This window comes from Pipistrellus hanaki (assembly GCF_964339955.1).
Source record: "Pipistrellus hanaki genome assembly, chromosome: 16".
NCBI classification, from domain to species: domain Eukaryota; kingdom Metazoa; phylum Chordata; class Mammalia; order Chiroptera; family Vespertilionidae; genus Pipistrellus; species Pipistrellus hanaki.
Window position 1 is genome coordinate 28,689,493 of NC_140518.1, and position 16,746 is coordinate 28,706,238.

The 16,746-nt window shown below is 39.8% G+C and overlaps 1 protein-coding gene across 1 annotated transcript in view; it reads left to right on the top strand.

Moving 5' to 3' along the window:
• The first annotated feature begins 382 nt into the window (after positions 1-382).
• UTP6 (UTP6 small subunit processome component) overlaps positions 383-16,746 on the top strand; it is a 28,358-nt gene continuing 11,994 nt past the window's right edge. The window contains exons 1-10 of the mRNA XM_084862764.1: positions 383-577; positions 2,332-2,416; positions 5,432-5,473; positions 5,710-5,802; positions 7,661-7,708; positions 8,305-8,368; positions 10,563-10,681; positions 13,308-13,385; positions 15,299-15,380; positions 15,879-15,960. Of these exons, the coding sequence (XP_084718890.1) occupies positions 486-577; positions 2,332-2,416; positions 5,432-5,473; positions 5,710-5,802; positions 7,661-7,708; positions 8,305-8,368; positions 10,563-10,681; positions 13,308-13,385; positions 15,299-15,380; positions 15,879-15,960 (785 nt within the window). The 5' untranslated portion in view covers positions 383-485. The remainder of the gene's footprint in view (positions 578-2,331; positions 2,417-5,431; positions 5,474-5,709; positions 5,803-7,660; positions 7,709-8,304; positions 8,369-10,562; positions 10,682-13,307; positions 13,386-15,298; positions 15,381-15,878; positions 15,961-16,746) is intronic.

Genomic DNA, 16,746 nt, shown 5'->3' on the forward strand with positions numbered 1-16,746 from the left:
TTTATCCTTCTTTGTTTCTTTTTTGTTATTGTTCTTGGTGTTGGAAAGCAAGGACAATGGGCTGAGAGCAGAATAAAAGGAGACAATATTCAGTGGAAACTGCATTTCACGCCTCTTTCAGGTAGCTCTCACAGAACGGGAGGCGCTTTTTCTAAACCTCGCCCCACACCAGCCCCACCCTCCCCTTCTCTCCCCTCCAGTCCCCTGGGACCGGCGCGCGAAGGAGGGGCCCTCGCTGCAATACCACAGTCAGCCACAGGGAGGAGACAGCGGCCGCAAGTGCCAGAGGGCCTCTCCGGCCGGCGGTGGCCGCGGCGGCGGCGGCGGCGGCGGCGGCGGCGGCGGCGGAAACGGAAAAGGCGGGACCTAGAGCGCACGTTGCGTTAGCGCGTGCGAGCGTCGGGGCTGGGACTCCGGAACCGGCGGGTCCTTCCAGTGCGTGTGGGAAGTGGAGACGCGCTTGGTCGGGCTCTAGTTCGGCCCTCATGGCGGAGATCATTCAGGAGCGCATAGAAGACCGGCTCCCGGAGTTGGAGCAGTTGGAGCGCGTGGGCCTGTTCAGTCACGCGGAGATAAAGTGAGCGGGGGACGGGGAGGGGAGCCGGGCGGGCGGAGGGCGGATGCGGCGCGGGCGTGTTTGAGTGGCGGGCCGGGGCGGGAGTCCCTGATCGGTGTTTGTTTTTCCTAACGTGGCGGAAGCCCATCCCTAGGTGTTGAGGATGCCTGGAATTAGCTCCTCATTATTTGTTGCAAGGGGACCCGTCCCACAAAACATACCGACAGCTCTGTATGGGGCCAGGCCTTGGGGCTTTAAGGGTGATAAAGACCGGGCTCTGCCCACCGGGCGCTCACGGCCCTGTGGGTGGAGGGGACAGACGGTTGGTGACAGAGGGGTGCTCTGTCTGTCATTCTGTCGAGGATGGTGGATGCTCTAGAGATGCGAAGAGGGGACCGAGGGGACCCCGGAGGAGTTAAGTCTTTCCAACAGGACTAGAAGATGGGGGCCCATTGCGTTCAATAACCTGTTCTCTAAACCAGCGTTTTTCAACCGCTGTTCCGCGGCACACTAGTGTTGCCTGGTGTGCCGTAGGTGCAGACAAGACAAGAATTTTATAATTTTTCACTATTTTGTTTACTTAATATTTCATAATAAAGTAATTATAAAATACTTTCTTTGTGTTTATTTGATTCCTATTCAAGAGAATTACTTTATATATAGTCAATATAGGCACAGAGTTAAATTTTTTAACATTTTCTAATGGTGGTGTGCCTCGTGATTTTTTTCATGAAACAAGTGTGCCTTTGCCCAAAAAAGGTTGAAAAACACTGCACTAAACAATGTCTGGCCTAAAATTGGCATTCAGTAATGGGTTAACATTAAGTGTCATAGCTTTAAGTGCTTTTCTGCGACCGTTTCTTCATTTTACAACGACCGTGAATGTCCCGATGTAAACATTGTTAATGAAATGTAACATATTAAGTGTGGACTCTTAATAAGGGCTCAGCGAATGTTGTTATTAACTGGAGACAATTATTGGTCTTGCATTACATTCTCCCAAAACGCACATTTCCTTTGTTTATTTCTTAGCTAAATACAGAAAGTCTTCTCCCATAAAGTCCTTGTAGAAATGACAAACCTTCCTATGTAGAGACAATCTAGGTTTTGGGGGTATGTGTGGGGGTGTGTGTATGTGGTGTTTTTTTTTTTTTTTTGTTTTTTTTTTAGTGTTCAAGTTGGGAACACAGAAGGAATTTAGGAAAGATAGTTGATTATTATTAAAACTTAAGTGATCTGAATTTGGAGGAAAAGGAATCTTTATTAATGCCACATATAAATAATGCAAAATATTTAAGAAATTTTTTTTTTCTCGCCAGTGGGAATGTTAGTGGTTCTGGCAATTAAGATGATTTTCATGAAAGTTTAAAAATATGTCCTGATGCCCTTAAGAGACAGAAGTAATCATGTAAGAGCATACTTGCTTATGAAGGATAATTATCTGGGAATTTTAAATATATTAAAAATTGAGACTTAAAACCCATAATGATTTAAGCTTTGCCTTTTTAAAAATATATATTTTTTACTGATTGCAGAGAGAGAAAGGGAGAGGGAGAGAGAGATTGAAACATCAATGATGAGAGCGAATCATTGATTCGATTCCTCCTGCATGCACCCCACCGGGGATTGAGCCTGCAACCAGGCATGTGCTTGTGACCGGAGTCGGACCTGGGACCCTTCAGTCCACAGGCTGATGCTCTATCCATTGAGCCAAACCGGCTAGGGCTAAGCTTTGCTCTTTTCAAGTGTTACATTTTAAATGGCTTTCTCCTCAGGGCTATCATTAAGAAGGCTTCAGATCTAGAATACAAAATACAGCGAAGAGCACTTTGTAAAGAAGACTTTATCAATTATGTTCAAGTAAGTGAATAATTTCGTTACTTTTAATCTTCACACATTCTAAATTAATTGAATGGTCAGCTTGATGTCAATTTTCTTTTTTTTAAAAAGAATTATTGATTTTCTTACAGAGAGGAAGGGAGAGAGATAGAGAGCTAGAAACATCGATGAGAGAGAAACATTGACCAGCCGCCTCCTGCACACCCCCCACTGGGGATGTGCCTACAACCAATGTACCTGCCCTTGACCGGAACAGAACCTGGGACTTTTCAGTCCGCAGGACAATGCTCTACCGCTGAGCCAAACTGGTTTCGGCTAAAAAAATAATTAAAAAAAAGTCTTTATTGTTGAGAGTATTACAGATGTTCCCCGCCCCCATTACTCCCTTCCACCTGCTCCCACCCCACCCCTAGTCTTCACCACCCTATTGTCTGTATCCATAGATAATGCATCCTATATAATAAAATCCTAATATGTGAATTTACTGAATGGCAGAATGACTTGTTGCTCTGACCTGCAATGATCACTAGGGCGCAGACACTCAATGCAGGAGCTGCCCTGGTGGTCAGTGTGCTCCCACGGGGGGAGAGGGGAGTGTTGCTGAGCAGAAGCTGGGCTAATGGCTGGTGAGCACAGCTGTGGTGGTGGGAGCCTTATACCTCTGCTGCAGATGGGCGGTAAGGAGTGAGGGGTGCTGGACTGTGAGATGACAGACATACCCTGAGGAGTCCTGGACTATGAGAGGATGCAGGCTGGGCTGAGGGATCCCTCACGCCCCCCCCCCTCCCCCCCAGTGCACGGATGTCATGCACCGGTCTCTAGTGTCTCTTTATAATAAAGCCTAAGGGACCAAATGACCAGTCTACTGGTCACTGTGATGCGCACTGACCACCAGGGGACAGATGCTCAGTGCACAGGATCAGGCTCCCTCCTGTCTGTATCTGGTCTGTGGGAATTGGGCCTGTGGGGATTGGGCTGAAACCGGCTTTCCTACATCCCTCGAGGGGTCCCAGATTGTGAGAGGGTGCAGGCCAGGCTGAGGGACTCCACTGGTGTGAGAATCCGTGCACCACTCTAGTATGCATATAAGATCTTTGGTTAATTTCTTTTTTTTTTTTTTTCTTTTTTTTAAAAATATATTTTATTGATTTTGTACAGAGAGGAAGGGAAAGAGAGTTAGAAACATCGATGAGAGAGTCATCGATCAGCTGCCTCTTGCACACCCCCTACTGGAGATATGCCCGCAACCAAGGTACATGCCCTTGACCGGAATCGAACCCGGGACCCTTCAGTCCCCAAGCCGACGCTCTATCCATTGAGCCAAACCGGTCTCGGCTCTTTGGTTAATTTCTGACAGACTAACTTGTGGGGGGAAAAAGGAGAGTGAGTTTGATGATAGTAGCTGGTTGGAAAGTTGGAAAGTTTATGTCTGTAAGTCTGTCAGTTTAGAAAGAGGTTGCCATAAGATTCTTCAGCCCTGTAAATGAATAGAAGATCTGAGTGAGGATAAAATATACATGCTAGCCCGGCTGGAGTGGCTCAGTGGTTAGTGTCGACCTATAAACCAGGAGGTCATGGTTGAATTCCCAGTCAGGGCACGTGCCCGTGTTGTGGGCTTGATTCCCAGTAGGTGGTGTGCAGGAATGATTCTCTTTCATTGTTGATGTTTCTATGTCTCCCTCTCCCTTCCTCTCTGAAATCAATAAAAATATATTTAAAAATATATATACATGCAAGACTAATTTTCAGATGGGGGAGAATAGCTAATATGTTGGATGACAAAATCAGGATTCAGAAAGAACCCAATAATAAGATGAAATGTTACAAGACTAAAGGTTCTGAACTTGAATTAAACAAAACTAATGGGCCCTGGTCAGTGTGGCTCAGTTGGTTGACTATCATACTGTGCACCAAGGGGTTGCAGGGTGGATGCCTGGTCAGGGCATATGCCCAGGTAGTGGGCTTGATCCCCAGTAGAGATTGTGGAGGAGGCAGCTGATTGATGTGTCTCACTTATCAATGTTTTTCTCTCTCTGCCTTTCTCCCTCCCTCTTTTTCTAAAATCAAAAACATTTAAAAAGCACAACAAAATCCTAACAATATATACAACCTGGCTAAGAGTGCTGTATTTTAAAGAGGTCCTAGGGCTCATAGTAAGTTGCTAACTTAAAATGAGCCAGGAGCATATTATGTAAAAAAAATAGAATTTAATGGATTTTTGTTAATGAAAGTAGGGTGCTGGGTAAGTTGAACAGAAGACATTGCAAATAGTAGGCACTCAGAAGATGTTGATTTGAAAAAAGTGTGGAGCAGTGTGTTAGATTCAAGACTACATTTTAAGATGGTTAGAAGGCAGCCAGGATGGAAACCTCATTCTAGGAGTTTAACTCTCAGGAGTCTTAAGAAGTGGCAAATTACTTCACTCTTCAAATATTTAAGAATTGTGTGTTGATTAGATTGATTTGTTTAGTTTTAAAAGAGTATGACTGAAATAAGTAGATTAAAACATATATAAACACACTCTCTTAGACATATTCCCACATCCCCCACTTGCACACAACCATATAAACTTGCTATGAGGTATAAGTGACATTTATTTTTAGTATTATTTAATCCTCACTTGAGGGTATTTTTTTTTCCATGATTGCTAGAGAGAGTGGAAAGGAGGGGAGGAAAAGAGAAACATCCATGTGAGAGAGACATATCAATTGGTTGTCTCCCACATGCTTTCTGCAACCGAGTACATGCACTTGACTGGACTCGAACCTGAGATCCTGTAGTTTAAGGGCCTGTATCCACCTGAGTCAAATCAGCTAGGGCAAATGTAGTATTTTGGAGTTTGGCAGAAGAAAAGTGAATTTTCAGTGAATGCTAGGCGTTTACTGTAGATTATGCTTTTTGATAGCAAATTACCTTTTACTTTATATTCCTGATTTTTATTTACTTTATGATTTTAGCTAAGTGTATTTCCTATAAATGTAAAGTATTATAATTTTTCTTATTTTTGTCTTTTTTTTGGTATTTTTTTCCCCACAGTATGAAATTAATTTTCTGGAGCTGATCCAGAGAAGAAGAGCTGTAAGTAGATGATTTTCTGGAAGTTTGAAAAAATACGGAATGAAATAGGGTGGCTTTATAGCTAGAACTTGGGTTTGGGAAGCAGTTGGCATTGATAAGTTGCATGATGATGTACTCATAAAGGATGTTTGTAACTATTTGCTTTCTCTGTCAGTATTGTTGAATGACCAAGTAGGAATGCTGCTTTGGATAAATGTAATTAAACTGAGGCTTTTTTGTTTCTTTGTTCTTTTTAGCGCATCGGGTATTCATTTAAGAAGGATGAGATTGAGAATTCTATTGTACACCGGGTACAAGGCATATTCCGACGAGCTTCATCAAAGTGGAAAGTAAGTGATCAGAGCTTCCTTAACTGTAAGAGATGTGAAGATATGTATTGGTGTCGATATTCAAATGTACTGTCTTTCTATTCTCATCTTGGGTGTCTCAGTACTTATTCTAATGATGGTATCATTACTTGAAACCACTCATTAAGAAAATAGACCTCTCCCTCGACGATTTGGATAGTAAGTGGATAGAGTGTCGGCCTGTGGACTTATGGGTCCAGGTTCGATTCCGGTCAACCTTGGTTGTGGGCACATAACCCAGTAGGGGGTGTGCAGGAGGCAGCTGATCATGTTTCTCTTTCTCATTAATGTTTCTAACTCTCTATCCCTCTCCCTTCCTCTCTGAAAAAATCAATAAAACATATTAAAAAAAAGATGTATAAAAAACGAAAATTGATCTCATTACTTTATAGTTATTCTTTGAGGATGGTGCTTAAAGCTGATACATAATTAAGGATCAGAAAGTTGTCTGGGATTTGTTTTGATATATCTAAGGAAAGACTTGGATGTGGGGAGATAAATGCTTAGAGTAGGGGCAGTATCTCAGTAACGTGATTTTCTTCAAGTTCAGCTCTGGGACTGGTACACATTATATAGACTAGAGCAGCATTTTTCAACCGCTGTTGTGTGCCACTAGTGTGCCGCGAGATGTTGCCTGGTGTGCCGTAGGTGCAGACAAGACAAGAATTTTATAATTTTTCACTATTTTGTTTACTTAATATTTCATAATAAAGTAATTATAAAATACTTTCTTTGTGTTTATTTGATTCCTATTCAAGAGAATTACTTTATATATAGTCAATGTAGGCACAGAGTTAAATTTTTTAACATTTTCTAATGGTGTTGTGCCTCGTGATTTTTTTCATGAAACAAGTGTGCCTTTGCCCAAAAAAGGTTGAAAAACACTGGACTAGAGGCCCGATGGATGGAATTTGTGCAAGGGGTTTGGCCCTCGAAGCCCTGGCTTCGTCCAGAAGGTCATTTGGCTGTCTGGTCTAATTAACATTATGCTTTTATTATTACAGATTATATGGGAAGTACTTTGGATTCCTAGGAATGACAAATTTTGGGTTGCTATTCTTTTTATTTTTTGGTTAGTCCAAACTCAAGGCTATTTTTCCCATTGATTTTTATATTATTATTATTTTTTAATATACATATTTTTATTGATTTCAGAGATGGAAGGGAGAGGGAGAGAGAGAAACATCAATGATGAGAGAGAATCATTGATTGGTTGCCTCCTGTATGCCCCCCACTGGGGATCAGGCCCACAATTTAGGCATGTGCACTTGACTGGAATTGAACCTGGGGACCTTCAGTCCCCATTCCAACGCTCTGTCCGTTGAGCTAAACTAGTCGGGGCTCCATTGATTATTAGAGTGTGGAAGAAAGGGGGAGAGACAGAGAGAGAGAAACATCTATGTGAGAGAAACACATAGATTGGTTGCCTCCCACACACGCCCTGACCGGCTGCACTACACCCCAGGCTTGGGATTGAGCCTGCAACTGAGGTATGTGCTCTTGACTGGAATTGAACCTGAGACCCTTCAGTCCTTGGGCTGATGCTCTATCTATGGAGCCAAACTGGCTTGGACTGGGTTGCTATTCTTGATTGAGAATATTAAAAACTATATTGAACAAATTGGATAAACAACAGATTTTGTCTTGGAGCATGGTAGGTGGGAATAGGGAACAGATTGAGTTATTGTGGGTAAGAGATCTAAGGCTTTGATGAGGAAGAGCCTATATACACTAACAGGTATCATAACTGATTAGATTTTCTGAAATCTGCCTTTGTTTCAAAGTTGTTTTAAATATAAAGTTCAAATTCAGGCAGCTTACTCCCTTGCTTTTCTTGCAGGATGATGTTCAACTTTGGCTGTCCTATGTCGTCTTCTGTAAGAAATGGGTGAGTATCTGGACAGCTGTGTCTTGTTCCCTCTTTCCTTCTTTTAGTTAGTTGGCCTTTTAAGCCCCATACTTGACTACCTAATTCCATGTTTTCTCCAAAAGAACCCAAGAAGGCTGAACTTTAGTGTAACAACATTGGCATATCTGAATGATTCAGTGGCTTTCAATTCAGTTGAGAAAAAAATGATCTTTATGTGTATTTGTTCGTTAGAGTTGAAAATTTTTTTATTTTATTTTATTTATTTGTTTTTGAGAGAAGGAGGGAGGGAAGGAGAGAGAGAGAAAGAAAGAGAGTCTTGTATGTGCCCTGCCTGGAGATTGAACCCACAACCCGAATGCATTGTGACAATTCTCCAATCAAATGAGCTACTCAGCCAGGGTTTGAATTTTATTTTATTTTATATTTAGGATATTTATGTAGTGTTGTTGACTAGTAAGTAGAAGGAAACTGTGAGTGTCTGTGTATGCTTAATGCCCCTAATGATAGCCCCATTGGATTTTATAGATGGTAAGAATACAGGCAGATCACTTAAGAGATTAGTAGCAGCAGTGATTTTGCTGTGTAGGAAATATAATCTTTCTTCCTCTTTTCAGGCTACCAAAGCTCAACTTAGCAAGGTATTCTCTGCCATGTTGGCCATTCATTCAAACAAGCCAGGTATGGTGAAATCCTTGTCAATTCTTTTTCTGCCTTTTATGTAAATGCATACTCTTTTCCTGCTAAACCTAAAAGAACTTACTATGAGAACGTGAGCTTAGGTACTCGGCCTCAGCCGACTTGGTTCCTGAATAACTGCTTCTTCGTTCATCTCTGCCTGCTGTGCACTGGTTACTGTGCCAGGCATTATATCTGTAAAAGAAACTCTTTGGTCCTTTGAGGGACATTCTATTTTGTTTTAATATATATTTTATTGATTTTTTACAGAGAGGAAGAGAGAAGGATAGAGAGGTAGAAACATCTATGAGAGAGAACTATCGACCAGCCGCCTCTTTCACACCCCCCACTGGGGATGTGCCCACAACCAAGGTACATGCCCCTGACCAGAATCGAACCTGGGACCTTCCAGTCTGCAGGCCGACACTCTATCCACTGAGCCAAACCAGTTTTGGTGGGGCATTCTATTTGAAGGCAGACATATTTAAGGGATTTCAGAAACTTGCAGGGGAAAAGATTAATACAGAATACAAGAGTGACTGGCACAGAGTGGGTGGTCATGTTTTGGAAGAGAAACACTAACCTGTGATACCGTGTGATGGCACATTATTTTACAGTGGAGGTGTTCCTGTACCTGTCCTCAAGTATTAGGCTCAACCGGACATTTTACAACACACAAGGCTCAAATAGGCTACGTCTGGCACTAGTTTGTTCAGAAGAATACAGCAGGACAGCACAGGTGTCTGAGGTAGCGTGCTGTTAGCACCTCAGAGGCTAGCAACAGTTCAGGTGCGAGGGGATGAGTGGGCAGAGGAGCCACTCTGGCTTAGGGGACCCATGGATGGGCATAGCTTCCAGGGACCCTCGCCTAGTCCAGATGTGGTTACCAACCATAAGTCACTTTTACCAAAGGTAATCCTACCTTTATTAAGTTTCTAGGGAAATGGTTAGAATGCAAACTCAAGTTTAATTTCCCATCTAGAGGTATGATAAAAATTTAATTTAAAGATTATGAGCCATTTAAAAAATTATGAACTATTTTAATTAGCGAAAAGAGCAAAATAATTTTATTTCATTGATTCTAAGATGCACACTTTCCCCCCATCATTTTATCACCTTTAAAATTTGTACCGTATGTGAATTAAAATGATGTTGAGCCGAAACCGGTTTGGCTCAGTGGATAGAGCGTCGGTCTGCGGACTGAAAGGTCCCAGGTTCGATTCCAGTCAAGAGTATGTACCTTGGTTGTGGGCACATCCCCAGTAGGGGGTGTGCAAGAGGCAGCTGGTCGATGTTTCTCTCTCATCAACATTTCTAGCTCTCTATCTCTCTCCCTTCCTCTCTGTAAAGAAATCAATAAAATATATTTAAAAAAATAATCAATAAAAAATATGTTAAAGATAATATAAATGATATTGACTTTATATCTGATGAAATACTAATAGAACCATAATAACTACTTTTATTTATTTTTTATTTTATTTATTTATTTATTTATTTATTTATTTTTTAAATATATTTTATTGATTTTGTACAGAGAGGAAGGGAGAGAGATAGAAAGCTAGAAACATCGATGAGAGAGAGTCATCGATCAGCTGCCTCTTGCACACCCCCTACTGGGGATATGCCCGCAACCAAGGTACATGCCCTTGACCGGAATCGAACCCGGGACCCTTCAGTCCCCAAGCCGACACTCTATCCAAACCAGTCTCGGCCATAATAACTACTTTTAGATGTTAATATTTACCTGTTTTCTTTTTCTTTTTCTTTTTATTTTTTTTATATATTTTTATTGATTTTTTCAGAGAGGAAAGGAGAAAGATAGAGAGCTAGAAACGTCGATGAGAGAGAAACATCGACCAGCTGCCTCTTGCACACCACCTACCGGGGATGTGCCCGCAACCAAGGTACATGCCCTTGACCAGAATCGAACCCGGGACCTTTCAGTCCACAGACCGACGCTCTACCACTGAGCCAAACTGGTTTCGGCAATATTTACCTGTTTTCTTTAGGGTATTTGTAATTTTAGGTAAAGCAACAATACTTTAAGGATAACTATTACAAACTCCGTTCTTTTCCTTCCTCTTTTGGTAGGATTAAAAAATTTTCTTTCAGTATTATAATTGGAGCATTCATTTTTTGCATGTGCCTGAGTTAATTATTTTATTAAAATGAAGTCTGATGTTTTCATTTATAGCCTTGTGGATTATGGCCGCCAAATGGGAAATGGAAGATCGCTTGTCTTCAGAAAGTGCAAGACAACTCTTTCTTAGAGCTCTGCGCTTTCATCCCCAGTCCGCAAAACTTTACCAAGAAGTGAGTGTGTGTGTGCATTACTGAGAGAGTGATGTCTCACTTTGGTCCTCTGGGGACACACATTCTTTAAGTTAAAGAAAACTTCAACTTATGGAGGCTAGGGGTTAGTAGGGAGTTGCTGGAGAAAGGGGGATGGCAGGGTACATTTTGGCCAGTAGTAGGTGTTGACCCTGTGCATCTTCTAGGTTCTTAGTGAGACATTAAAGCTCCTACCTGCACATTCTGGTTGGGAGGGGTAGGGAACTGGACCTTACTTTTTTCAGTTGGGGGCAAGGGTTTAGCCATGTTTATACCTTTGCTCTTATTTTTTTTTTTTTACCCCTCCCTTCCTCCTCCCTTCCTCCCATTCACTTCTCTTTCCCTCTCTACCTCCTTTCTTTCCTTTTCCACTTTTCCCCTCTTCCCCACCCCCTTATCTCCTTTTGACTTCTCTTCCCCTTTTTTCTCCATTTTCTTTTCACTCTCTTTGTCTCTTTTTCTTGAGATAGGTACTTTCTTCCCCTCTTGGTAGACTTATTTCCTTTTGGAGGGGTACACTGGAACAATGATGGCCATCTTTTTGATGAAAGAAAACCAAGCAAATGTTGGAAATGGTACACTATTGGAAACTTTGCACCCTTTTCTGAGATATTTGTCAGGATAAGGGAGAAATTGCTAGTTAGTCTTCAAATGAAAATTAAACCTCTATGCTGAGGGGAAAAAGATAATGGGTTTTCATGCTAATTGGTATTGTAGCTGTCACAACCTTATTTTTGTCTTGTAGTAATTTAATATTTTATATTGTACTCTTTTTAAAAAAATATATATTTTATTGATTTTTTACAGAGAAGAAGGGAGAGAGATAGAGAGCTAGAAACATCGATGAGAGAGAGACATCGACCAGCTGCCTCCTGCACACTCCCTATCGGGATGTGCCCGCAATCAAGGTACATGCCCTTGACTGGAATCGAACCTGGGACCTTTCAGTCTGCAGACCAGTGTTCTATCCTCTGAGCCAAAGGGCTTTATATTATACTCTTAATTCCCTTTGTTTCTTTTCATATTCTATTAGACATTCCTTTGCTGCCTTGATTCTTTTTATTGAAAAACTATAAGAATCAATCTTCCCTGCTGTTAGAGGATTATTGTATGGTATTTTTATTTATTTATTTTTTCCTCATCACTATTTATTTCCCCTACATCCTCTCGGCCACCTCTGTCCACCCCCTTGGTATTATTTTACATGTTTTTTGGAGGCTTTCAATAAAGGTTCATACTTGTATTTTCTAAAATGGGAATAGATTTATTGTTATCAAAAGTAATTAGAATTTGTTTATTATAAATAACTCAGAGAAAATAGTTCTATGAAAAAGTAACAGAAAAAGTACTCTTATCACCCATACTTTATGCCAATTACAGATATTTAAAATAGGTTTTATTTTTGGAAAGTAGTACTCTATAAATTCTGTGTTCTGTATTTTTATCTAATACTAAAGGCCCCTTGTAAATTTGAAGACCACAAGGGGCCTGGCCTGCAATCAGGTCTTATCAGGGCTTCCCTTAGCTGCCAGCTGGGGCCTTCGTTCCGCGCTGCCCCCTGCTGGTCAGTGCCCGTCATAGTGAGCAGTCAAACTGGTTGGTCGAACTTCCAAGGGGACAATTTGCATATTAGCCTTTTATTATAGGATATCATGAATATAGTTCCATGTTCGTATATATTGATCTATAATTAGTGGTGTTTAAACATTTTGGTCCTCTTTCAATCTTAAATTACTGAGGACCTCAAAGGTCTTTTGTTTATATGGGTTATAGCTATCAGATTTTACTTTATTGAAAATTAAAACCAAGAAATCTAACAATAGTTATTTAAAAATAAATTCATGATATGTTAATGTAGATTAATTATTTTTAGATGAAAGTAGCTATTTTAAAACAAAGTTGAAAAAGAAGAATGGCACTAGTATACATTTTTGTTAATCCCTTGGATATCTGACTTAATAGAGGACAGCTGGATTCTCAGATCTCCTTTTGCATTCAGTCTGGGGGACAGGGCCCATTATATAATCTCTGAAAAACTTTAAACTCTTACAATAAGAGTAAAAGCAAGGAACATGTTAGTATTATTATGAAAGTAATTTTCATCTTGCAGATCACCTAAAGGGTATTGAGAATCCCTACATTAGGATTATACAATAGTATGCCATTAGTAAATCATGTTAATCATGCATTAGTTTCTCTTTATATACCTGATATTATATATTTGCCATTGATTTTTACTTCAAAATAATTACAGATTCTCAGATAATACAGTGAGGTCCTGTGTACCATATACTCAGTTTTCCCTGTTGGTTACATTTTTATATCAAAGTAGTATAACATCAAAGCCAGGAAATTATTATTGGTATAATGTGCATATAGTTCTTTTTCTCCTCATATGTGTAGATTTGTGCAACCATTGAAATCAAGATACAGAACTGTTCCACTATCACAGAATCTCCCTCCTTGTCAGTCCAAGCTAGTTTCATAGCAGATAGACCACACCCTTCCCAGATCCAATTATTATGGGTAAAAAAAAGGGCATCTTACATATTTCTAATTTTAAAAAGTTATCTCCAAAGCTTTTCAGTTCATTATTTCCCTTCTGTAGTACTTTAGGATGGAGCTGATGCATGCTGAGAAATTGAGGAAGGAAAAGCAAGAATTTGAACAAGCCAAAATGGATGTGGTAAGAGCCTAATGTGTTATAACTTGTTAAAAATGCATAGTGTTTTGAGCTGCCTAGGTGTAAGAGAAAAGTCTTTCGAATTTTTTTTCTTTCCAATTTAATGTCATATTTGGAAACTTTAAGATGAGTCTAGAGTTGACTTAGTAAAATGGGCTTAGTAATAAAAATGGAATTTTTTTTTTTAAAAAAATATATTTTATTGATTTTTCAGAGAGAGGAAGAGAGAGGGATAGAGAGCTAGAAACACCGATGAGAGAGAATCATCGATCAGCTGCCTCTTGCACACCCCCCACCGGGGATGTGCCCACAACCAAGGTACATGCCCTGCCCGGAATCGAACCCGGGACCTTTCAGTCCGCAGGCCGACGCTCTATCCACTGAGCCAAACCGGTCCCGGCTAAAAATGGAATTTTGTGCTATAAAAATAGACATTTGGACTAATTGGAGTGATCCTGAAAATTATTACCGATGGAATGGCCAAATACTACTCTTTAATATTTTATGATTTCATGAAGTGACACATTAATGGAGCTTGAGAAAGGTTATGAAAGGTGTGGTTTCCAGCCTCTTTAAAAAAAAAAAAAATATATATATATATATATATATTTTTTTTTTTATTGATTTTTTTTTACAGAGAGGAAGGGAGATAGAGAGTTAGAAACATTGATGAGAGAGAAACATTGATCAGCTGCCTCCTGCACACTCCCCACTGGGGATGTGCCCGCAACCAATGTACATACCCTTGACTAGAATCGAACCTGGGACCTTTCAGTTCGTAGGTCGATGCTCTATCTACTGAGCAAAACCAGTTTTGGCTCCAGCCTCCTTTTTTATATAATTTTTAATGTGACAGGATAATTTTAAAGAAAAGTTTCAGAATGCTAGAACTGCAAAAGGAATTTTGCTATCATCTACTGTTGTGGTTTTGAACTCTGAGATTAAAAAAAAAAAATTGACTTTTAGAGAGAGGAAGAGAGAAAGCGAGAGAAATATTGATTTGTTCCACTTATTTATTCATTGGTTGATTCTTTTTTTTTAAATTTTATTTTTTTAATTAAATTATTATCTGTGTACATATTTTAACATTGTCCCCCCCCCCCCAATCCCATACATACCCTCCCTCCCTAGAGTTTTGTGTCCATTGGTTGTACTTATATGCATGTATACAAGTCCTTCGGTTGATCTCTTATCTCCCCCAGGTCTCCCCATTGGTTTAATTCTTGTATGTACCCTGACCAGGGATCGAACCTTGGTGTATTAGGATGATGCTCTAACCCAGTGTTTCCCAACCTTCTCTCATGATGAGAATCACCTGGTGGAGTTGTTAAAACACAGATTCCTGAATCCCAACTAAGAAGTGCTAAACTAGAATTTTTGAGAACATATAGGTAAAATTATATACTTAACTAGTGCTCTAACACAGATGTTATATACAGAGCACTAAGTTAGGTATGCAATTTTACCTATATGTTCCCAGAAATTCTAGTTTAGCACTTCTTAGTTGGGATTCAGGAATCTGTGTTTTAACAACTCCACCAGGTGATTCTCATCATGAGAGAAGGTTGGGAAACACTGCTCTAACCAACTGAGCTACTTGGCCAGTGTTCTGAAATTTTTCATGGAGTTGTACATAGAAGGGCCAATAGGGCATGTAAAACTTGACCTGTTCTGGTCTAAATGTGGGGGAGACCTTAAGCCAAGTGATCCTGCACCACTCAGGAGCCTGAGAGAACATAGGTCGAAGATCATCGATCTTATTCAACTACACGTTTTATAAGTAAGGGAACTGGCAGAGAGAGATGTGATTTGCCAGAGGTCATATGGCACAGATAGTCTAGGACAGTTTGTTTTTATCCTAGTTCTTTTCCTACTTGAACTACCTACTAAGTTATGTTCAATGTCATACCCTTTAGGAAAATCTTGATTATCCTGAAGAAATCCTTACGGGTGAGTTGGCACGGATCATCTACAAAAATTCCATCAACATAATTAAAGGTAGGTGTCTTTTGAAAATCTATTTATGATGGGAAAGTGAAACCATCTACTTATGAGGAAGACCTTTAGCTAATTTTGAAAATTTCTGTTAAAAATTCTATTAGAATATGTGTAAAACTCTGATTGTAGGAATATTGTCCTGTTTCTCTCAGAAAATTTATCGCCCTTTAGGATATACTTGAACATTTCAATATGTTTTTATTTAATGCTTAATTCATGTGGGGAGTTGAAATAGATGATTTAATACATTTCTTAATGCCCTTAAAAAGTTTAGAATAAAGCTACAAGTACTTATAAATACTCCGAAATATTAATAATGGCTTTGCTTGTATAATGAAACTATGGGTGTTTTTTTTTTCTTCGTTTTTTTCTTTCTTTTTTTCTGCTTTGTCCTATTTCTCAATTTAAAACTAACTTCAGTACATCAGGAAGGTGGTACTTTTAGAGTAAAGTGATACTTCAGAGTCTTACTCTTCTCTCCCACTTTTTAAATTTTAGGTGCAGAATTTCATGTGTCACTGCTTTCAATTGCACAACTATTCGATTTTGCTAAAAATCTGCAAAAAGAAATTTATGATGAGTAAGTAAAATAGTGGAAAGGTGCATATGGCTGTTCTTATTTTGTGGTAAGGTTTGAGGTTGGATATTTAGAAAGTGGGGAAGAAGATACCACATTAAATCCTTGGAGAGAAACTACATTTAGGACCATTGTATCATAGTAAATCATATTAAAAATATATATTCTTGGAGAAGTTGTGTGACTCACCTACTGGATTTCCTTAGAAAATACTTTGCCTTTATTCAATAACAAGTAAATCCTACAGTTTTTATAAAAATCTATATTTCTGCTTTTCTGGCATGTCTTGTCTGTAAAATGCGAGTTGTACTCATGAATGTTTATTGTTGAGTGCTTCAGGTGACTTTATTTCTTTCTTTCTTTTTTTTTTTAATCCTCACCTGAGGATATTTTTCCATTGATTTTTAAAAAAATATTTTATTAATTTTTTTACAGAGAGGAAGGGAGAGGGACAGAGAGTTAGAAACATCGATGAGAAACATCGATCAGCTGCCTCTTGCACACCCCTGACTTGTGATGTGCCTGCAACCAAAGTACATGCCCTTGACTGGAATCGAACATTGGACCCTTCAATCTGCAGGCTGAAGCTCTATCCACTGAGCCAAACCGGTTAGGGCTCCATTGATTTTGAGAGAGAGGGAAAGACAAAAATATTGATGTGAGATAAACAAGGACCGGGGCTGGGGAGTAGCCTGCAACCAAGATATGTGCTCTTGACCGATATCGAACCCAGGACCCTTTGGTCCTCAGGCTGACACTCTCCACTGAGTCAAACCAGCGAGGGCACTT